A 9,739-nucleotide genomic window follows, 5' to 3' on the forward strand; every position below is an offset into this window, starting at 1 on the left:
ATATATATATATATATATATATATATATATATATATATATAAAGATTGGACAAGAGACTTAACTTCGTTTCGAAATAATAATTATTTTTTGTAGGAAAGATTGGGATTATTGCTTAACAATTAAAAAATTTGTAAGGAAAACATGGCTGTAGTGATAGAAACTACCATAGGAGATTTCACAGTGGATCTGTACACTGAGGAACGCCCTCAAAGTAAGTACTTTTTCATAAATTATAAAAATAATATATAAAATAAATAAATAATAAATAAATAATATATAATTTATAAAAATAAATATTAAAATATATATTGTACACACTAAATTGAATTTAGATTATATCTCTGTATCTAGATTTAGTAAACTTTTTGTATTTATTGAATTTTTTGTCTTTCTTCTTTCTTTTATAATGTCTAATTATCTATTTTTTTAATTTTTATTATCTATTTTGAGTGCACAAAGTACAGTATACATTTATAAAGAACATTTATACATTTATAAAGAACAAATTTTCTTCTCTACATGATTATTTTTGTCTTTATAGCCACACGGAATTTCCTGAAGCTGTGCAAACTAAAGTACTACAACTGGAATCTTTTCCACTCAGTGCAAACCAACTTCATTGCACAGACTGGTGATCCCACTGGCACTGGAAAGGGCGGAAAGAGCATATATGGAATTGTATTGGGTGAGGAAGCCCGTTACTATGAGGCCGAACAGATGCCAAAGATCAAACATAGTCGTGTAGGTTTGTTGTCCATGGTAAATTGTGGGAACAACATGCTGGGCTCCCAGTTCTTCATCACGTTAGGATCAGAGCTGCAATCTTTGGACAATGAACACTGTGTGTTTGGAGAGATAACAGAAGGATTGGAAGTGATTCTCAAATTTAACGAGACTATCTGCGACGGAGATCAAAGGCCATATCAAGACATAAGGATATCTCATACTGTCATCTTGGAAGATCCGTTTGAAGATCCTGTGGGATTTGTAGTTCCGGATAGAAGTCCGGAACCTACAAAGGAAGCTCTAATGGTATGCATTTCAAAAATAAAAGAGCCTGCAATCCCATCATATTCTTTTTGATTTATTGATTTGATGAATATACATTTGATGTACTTTCATTGTCTGTCAAGATTATATTGAATAAGATAAAAAGGCACGTAAAAGAGATATTAAATAAATTTGATCATAGTTGCTAGGCTAAATAAGTTAACAAACGTATTTCTTTTCATGCTTTTTACTTATTATAAGTGTAAGTTTTCAATATATTTTTTTAACAAATCTTTATCCTTGTTATCTTTATCCTTCTTTATCTGTTTTTTTTAATTCATATTTATTCATGTTTAGAGCGATAGAATTGGAGCAGATGAAGCAATTGACGATACCGGTGGCATGACCACGGAGGAGATCATGGAAATGCAAAAAAACAAGGAAGCAAAGGCGAGAGCCACGATATTAGAAATTGTGGGTGATATACCAGACGCGGATATTGCTCCGCCGGAAAACGTCTTGTTTGTCTGTAAATTAAATCCAGTCACGAACGACGATGATCTTGAAATTATCTTCAGTCGTTTCGGAAAAATTGTTGGGTATGTAATTTGCTTTTATATATACAGAAAAATATTATTCTATTGCTAAGAAAAAAATGAATACTTAATTTTTTTTCGTTCAAGTAATAGTATCTTTAACAAATAATATTTTCTGTATAATAATATTAAAATATACTTTTACTAAAATATATGTTATAAATTTTAAACAGAGAGAAAAGAGAAAAAGAAAATATTATTATGTATTGAAAACATAAAATTATTTTTTTTTTAATATAAAATTTGATCAAAAAAGCGATTTTATATAATCAAATTTAATTTAATAATTTTGTGATTGGAAGAATAACAGATTTGCGGATATACGAACTTTTTAAATACTTGAAACAAGCAATTAATATTTTCTGTGTGTATTTCATTATTTTAATTACGTATTATAGATTAACATTCTTGTTATCAATTAATTTTTTTTCTAACGTTTATATATTGAATTTTATATTAAATTATTTGTATTTTTAAATTACTTGTATTTTTAAAAAAATCTATTTAAATATATTTCTAAGTCATTTGTTTAAAAAGCTCGAAATAAGTCACGATATCGTTAAATTACATTGCAATCATACGAGCCTATTTATTCTAATTTTAATTTTTTCTCATTTATTTTATTTGATATATCTTAATTTTTTTATTATAACTATACATTACATATTTTTATTAAATTTTATGATTCATTAATTTTGCAGTTGTGAAGTTATAAGAGACCATCAAACGGGCGACTCCTTGCAGTATGCATTCATCGAATTCGCGGATCGTAAGAGCTGCGAGGATGCATATTTCAAGATGGACAACGTTCTAATCGATGACCGAAGAATACATGTGGATTTCTCGCAATCAGTCGCGAAGATGCGTTGGCGTGGCAAGGGGAAAGGTATCCGGTATTTTGACGAGGACGACAAGCCGAAGAAACGCGAGGACAATTATTCGTCCTCAAGGAAACCTGATGTATCGCACAATAAGGATCATGACAACGATAAAAGTAAAGAGGAAGGAAAAAAAAGGAGAATGATAAAGATCGTGGTTCCGAACACAGAAAGCACGAGCGCCGAAGAGAAGACAGAGATATCAGAGACAGAAGAAAAGAAGATAGATTATGTGATGATCATCATGAGAGAAATAAGTACGATAACGAGCGAAAAGATAAAAGAAGACGGGAGGAACGACGAGATAGGGATAGAAGTAATCAGAGGAGAGGTCATAGCGAAGACAGATCGGAAAGAAGAAACAAGAGGGAAGAGAACAATGACCGAAAAAGAGATCACAGCGAAGAGAGATTGGAAAGGAGAAGTAGAAGGGACGATGATAGGGAACGTCGGCGTCGTGATAACGAGAGGAAAAGACTGGACGATGATGACGATACGAGACACAGAGACAGATCGTACAGGCATAAAAGAAAACGATGAAAGAAAATAAGACATGAGAAGGCTAGAAAAGCATTAAGCTACGTATTCATTAAAGTAGATCTGTCCTATTTTTATTAATTTAAGCTCCGGAATCAAAACGCAAATTCATCGACGCAAAAAAATTCAATGTGAATAAAATTTCGAGGACTGTAAAGTATTAATATGTATTTAAGTGACGCTTATCAACACTTTATAGTTCTAAAATCCTATTAACATTGAATCTCTTTACGTTAATAGTTTTGCGTTTTTGCATCAGAAATCAAATTGGACAAACTGCACTAAAGGAACATAGAGTAGCATTTGCATTTCTATTGCCTGTTTCCATAAAAGTTTCATATTTCTCAATGTTCCTCGTCGCTAGGAACAGAAATGAGATTAGATCTAACTCTATATAGAAATAGGATTACATCTCATGAGTTTATTTGATGAAGACAAATTGTTTCAGTTGTCAGCAACAATAGACAATAAAAAATAAAAAGTTCCTCAATATTCTTTTGGTGGAGTTTAAGATATATCTAATAAGACCGTTATTCTTATATTTTTGAGAAATAAACATTGTAAATGCATCCAAAATGATAAACTATACTCCGTTCAATGAGAGAATAACTTCGGATCGATGAAAATTCGTCCATTTTGCGCAGGTGTTCATAATGTTATACAGCGTTACATTGCCTGCTATGCGCAAACCGAGATCATTCTCTCGTTGAACAGAGTATAATCATCTTAAAACTTTACTTAAATCGATCTTGAAATGATTTCCTTCCTATTGTAAAAAAAATGAATAAACGCACAGTTTACAAGAGGAGCTGTAATTCAAACATTTCTTTTTTTTACATCGAGTAAAATTGCCAGTATTCTTTCGAGTACAAAATATTGAGAAAAAAAAACGTATTCGTTAAATCAATCAGCACAAAACGGAGGATCGATCGACGCACGCACTTTCTTCGCAGATAGATGGAGGCAATTTTCGCAAGGCCACAGAAAGTTCTACAGATTCTGTAATGGTAACAGCGCGTATGGTAAAGTTATCGAAACTACAGAACTTCATACGACAAAGTAGTAATCTCGACGGGACGTGACGCCGATAATCGCCGTAACAGGTATGACGATGAGTGATCAGAACTGATTATTGAACGGCCGTATAAAAAATAGAGAGCGAAAAACGATCGGGCGGCGTACCAGGTTCTGTCGCCCGATTTAAGCAGAATCACATTCTCTTTGCCCGGCGTACTTTCCCAAGTTCCGCTTTAAATATTATAGGAAACAACAAAATCATTACGTGGACATGCAGGTAACGAGTTGCGCAGCCCCGCGGGCTCTCGCAGAACGTTCTTTTTTTTGTTTCTTTGGTGACGTCGCAATTTGGTATTTTGGATTCTTGCCCCGCAAAATATAAACAGTATCACTTCAATCATTATATTATTTCAATGTTATAATTTTTTCAACAATATAGATTAACAAAGGATTAGAGATTAACAAAGGAACCTTGTGAGGTGCAAATACTGATTTTAATGAAATTTTGTACAAATAGAATAAAAAAAATTTAGAAAATATCAATTGCGACGAAAAAACGGTTTGAAGGGATGAAATCACTCTTTTATAAGCAATTTTCACCTTTTTCGTTATATCTTAAAAATTATTTGAGATATCAAAAAATATTTTATACAAAAGTTTTATAATAAAAATAGCTGTATAATTTATATCGAATTATTTAAGCATTAAAGATCCGCTTGACTTTTTATTATCTATTCATTGTGTATTCACATTATGGTCTTACAAGATACTTTGTTTAATATTGTACTGTTTTCTTTGTAGAACTCATTAACTGACTGATGCTGTTTGCAGAAAGACAAGCATTCATTTATCTTCCTTTTATCTATCAAGCCACAGTTTCCTATAATTTAGTAGAAGACGTTCTTCAATATAACATAGAACTCTTTGGTTATGTTAAATTTATAGTGTTGAGTGGAAAATTATAATATTTATGTAATATTAACTGTTTGTATTCTGCAGGGCAGATATAAGAAGGCACACTGGAGCCTCGCGATATCCTCGTTCGTTCGCGTCTCTCCTCACGCGGTCGAGAGACGGGAAATGTTTCGAAAACGAAGTTTATGAAGAAACGGAAGCCGATCGGTTGCGATTCGCAATTTTCGTGTTGCTGGATTAGGAAAAAGAAAAATCATTACCTACACGGCATCAGAAATAACATATATGCGCGCTTGCCTTACTATTCATTTGTCGTTGTTTTACGTATCACTCCCGAGAAGAGAAACGCGCATCTCGACTTTTATTCAAGAGCCTCCTTCGACAATTCGAATTCTCGAGCTTTGCGATCTTTGTGTCGCAGTTACCTTATAATGTCTATTTCTTTCTCTTTTCTTAAATAGAGAGCCCTATCTTAATTGCACGTATCGTAGCTACATCACAATCGGTCCGTATCCATACGTTACAAGTTTCGAAAGAAAATTTAGCTTAATTGCGCCATATTACATGAAACGCTCTATAGGTATTCCGGGGAAGGGAAAACAGAACTATACATTAAGCGCGTACGCGTGCATATATTAGATAACTAATTTCCAATATGTAACACAAATAAATACGGTGAATTATATTAGGAGACATTTATGATACATAAGGTGATTCTGTAATTAGGTATTCTCTACTTTAGAGAATGAATTCAGAGGCCAAAAAAATATCATTCGAACATAGGTCATTCAAATTTTATTTTTCGAATATTTTTTTTGTAATTTTGGAAATTTTTTATAAAGTCTTTAATCATACGTATTTGCATTACAATTATTATTTCGAATAATTAAAAATTATGTATATTTATATATTTTTTTATCTTTTCTTTCAGAAAAATTATATAAAAGATTAAGCAAGAATTTAAAAAATTAATATAAAAAATTATTAAATTGCTAAATTTAATAAGTGATATTACTACTTTGGTTTTGTTTATGATTGCGTTTATTCTACAAGATATAATGACCTATATCTTACGTTAAATATTTCATGAAGAAAAGAATTGTGGAATCTTCAGAACTTAATATATTTTTTTTATTAATTAATAAAAAAATTAAAAGATTGATAGAAAAAATTTTAGTTAAAGAGAAATAAATTCATTTTTAAACTTTTTGAAGATGGCTTAATAATAACATACAATTAAGCATATAGCCACAACTCAATGTTTAAGAGATAAAATAATGTATTTCGAATTATGTTAAAACATAAAATAAACATTTCGATCAAGATTTGACCATCAGACAGAAATGAATTCCAGTTCGGAATAAAAATTGATAAAATATTAATTAAAAGAATAAAGAATTTTTATTCCTCTTAACATATAATTAAGAATCACCTTGTATAATGTATATATGCATGTATATATATATATATATATATATATATATAATCTGCTGCGATTTTCTATAATTCGCTCTCCCGTATTCGTATAAATAAAGGAAATCGATTCAAGAGATTAACGAATTAATGATCAAATTATTAAAGCACATTAGATCTAATTAGAATCCAAAAGATCTTGTCAGAGTGTTTACTGAATCCTTATAAAAAAATTCCCGGATTTTTCAGGTATTTTTATTTAAAGTTCCAAGTAGGATTGAAGAACATTTTATGTAATATATAATTATAATAATATAATATATAATTATAATAAATATATTATTAATATATAATTATAATTATCGACATTTTATATTATCAAGAAAAAATAATCAAAAAAACTCTTCTTAAAAAGACGGAATTTAAATTTAAAAGTAAAATTTCAAAAATTTCTATGAATACCGATAGTTTCGAAAATTCCTGATTTTCAAGAGTAAAAATATTCTCTGAAAATTCTAGGTTTTTTCAGATAGTAAATACTCTGAACTTTATTATCAGTCCTAGAGAAGATCTTTTTCTTACTTCGTATCGATGATGTACAGTGGATTGTACAAATATTGTAACAGAATACAAAGACGCATATAATATATATAGACATATCGCAAGAGATAATATACCTAATAAAGTTTACACTTTAGCGTTTTTCGTTTATCGCTTCGTTCTTTTTTTGTTCTAAGCGCGAGGAGATTAACTCAATCATCACGCGCTCTGAAGAAAAAAATAATAACGTCAAAATAATCATAACAGCTAGGTAAATGAGATAATCCGACTTTCTATATCTACGTGATCTCCAGGAAAGATTATTATATACGATAAAGCTACGCGAAAAGAAGTATCGTCTCTATATCGAATAACGTGCATTACGTGCATTATGCGTCGTGCGTATCTTCAAGTTTCATCCAAACCGAGAAAAGAGAGAAGAACATCAAGGTATTTACTGAAATCTTGTAAAAAAAATTCTAAGAATTTTCGAATTTTTCACGTATTTTTGTATAAAATTTCAGCTAAGGCTAGATAATTTTTAATGCAACTTTGAACTTAAATTAGAGTAACACAAATTATACATTAAAAATTAATATACTGAGAAAAAAATGATTATATTAAGATTATTTTTTCAGTGATAAAAGGATTCCGAGAGACTATGTTTATTATTTTTTATAAATGGAGCTTGTAGAGTAGTACAGAGAAGGCTCATTATATACAATGTAGTATCAATGAGCTACTCTATTGCTGAATATTTTCTTCTGATTTGTTTAATAAGAACTCGCGAGATATACAAGAATATATGTGGATGTATATGCCACATACATATTACTGATTCTCAACATTTTGCATTTATCAAGAAAAATTAAAACAATGTTTTCAGAAAGGATAAAATTTAAAAAATAAAATTCCAAAAAGTTCCTAAAGATAATTTCATGTTAATGTTCGACGCATTTTTAATATCAAAATAGGCTAGTATCAAATGAATGTCAAGCATCAATTTTGATCATGACCTGTTTTAAAGCTAAAAAGAATTTTGAAGCGTCAGCATGGGAAGGGACTTATCTTAAGTCCTGATTTTCGAAAGTAAAAAGAAAATCTGATAATTCCAGGTCTTCTACGTTTTTCCAAGTAAACACTCTGAACTTGTTCCAGAATGAAAGTGCGTCGTCGCAGTTCCTTTCTACTTGTGACTCTCTCCCTCCTCGGCGCCCAGATTTAATTATCGATCCTTCGGAGCTGAGGAATCATAATATGCTTGCGTTGGAATAAAAAATTCCAAATAAAAAAATCGAAATAGAAAACTTTTACCCGTTTTTCTTTTCATGGAAAAGAAAATCGGGGACGCACGTTTGCAATAAGAAGCGAATCGCACGTGAGGCGATCCGTGAGAAAGGCACTTCGCATGGGGGAATGTTACCCCCTAAAAGGCCACGTTATACGCGAAACGCGATCAGGAAAGACAATTCTTCTTTCCTATTCTATCGAGAAAGTTACTTTGGTAATGACTAGGTCATATACTGCGTTGCGCGCGCGCGCGCGCGCGCTACGTTAGTTTAATAGGTCGTAGTGTTCGTGTCCGTTATGGCCTGGCGATTGGCTTACTAAATAGTGAATAGTAATCGTAATGGCGCGACGCGCCAGTTTAGGCGCTTCCCCGTTATGGCCATCCTTCACATCGCGTTGCTTACACGTACCATGGTTACGTTACGACGGGACTTGATGAGAAATGTCGACTTAACGCGAAAACTTGTACTTTACGCTCGGCGCCAGACATCACATTAATCGACTCCTGCGCTTTTATGTTCAAATTTCATCTCATCAGAAACACGCTCAAACTCAAGAGGACTAGTCGTCGAAACAGAAGACTAATCGTGTCATCTCGAAATGCGAAACGGTTCGGTAGTCGCGCTTTGGTTTAAGAATTAAATAGTTAAATAATTAATTAAGATTCAAACAGAATCCTTCCGCCGAGATTCTCTCTCGAGACTCGCGATTATACGTGTAAAATCGAGAGAGAGAATTCGTCAGGATTGCGAATTCCAATCAAAATTTCAATAAGGAGTATGCCAAAATTGGTCATCTAAATAGACTTTCATGTTCATAAAATTTTACTGGTGAAAATCTATTTAATTGACTATTTTGGATCAATTTTGGTACCTTCCTTTGTTCTGAATTATCGGAAAAACGAATCCACCGAAGACGGATTTATCCTTTTCAAAATCGTCGGATTCAGATACGAAACGAGTATCTGATGGACGGTATCAAAATTAGCTAGTCGAACCGTGTTATGCGTTTTGAGATTACCTAAGTAGTACATGTTGGTTTTCTAAATAGTTATGAATCACTAGATATGTTTAGGAAATATTTCCGTCAGTAATGTGAAATTTTATTCTTCGTCCGCCATCTGAATCTTCAAACTTCAGTGCAGATTTACTGTTTCGAATTGTAAATAAATCTGAAAAAAATTTTCACATTTTTGTGAAAGCTCTAACAAGTTTTTACTGATATAAAAGTTGAATTCTATATTTTCTTTATTTTTTTACAGATTTAATCCTGGTTTGTTCAAATTTACTACACGATCATACACGTTCGAGTCAATATAATTAAAACGTTCTAAAAACAATTTCACAGAAAATGATTGTACAGTAACATAATCATTAAATATTAGAGAAATAATTTAAATAAAATATTAGTAAGAAAATAAATTACATTTTGGGTTACAAATAGACCCAAATAGAGGATTACCATCACAGGATGAAAATCTGTTATATGATATATAATAATAAATATTTTAACAGTATTATATATATATATATANATATATATATATACTGATATGACAGAAC

General features: G+C 31.3%; 1 protein-coding gene across 1 annotated transcript; it reads left to right on the plus strand.

Annotated features, from left to right (window-relative positions):
- Positions 1 to 142: 142 nt before the first annotated feature.
- On the plus strand, positions 143 to 3,005 carry LOC105621828 (peptidyl-prolyl cis-trans isomerase-like 4). Its single transcript, XM_012203272.1, is given in 5 exon segments — positions 143 to 212; positions 543 to 1,033; positions 1,349 to 1,590; positions 2,289 to 2,616; positions 2,619 to 3,005. Coding segments are annotated over 5 exon segments (1,518 nt in total).
- Positions 3,006 to 9,739: the final 6,734 nt, after the last annotated feature.

The sequence above is a fragment of the Atta cephalotes genome (genome assembly GCF_000143395.1).
Source record: "Atta cephalotes unplaced genomic scaffold scaffold00037, whole genome shotgun sequence".
Lineage (NCBI taxonomy): Eukaryota > Metazoa > Arthropoda > Insecta > Hymenoptera > Formicidae > Atta > Atta cephalotes.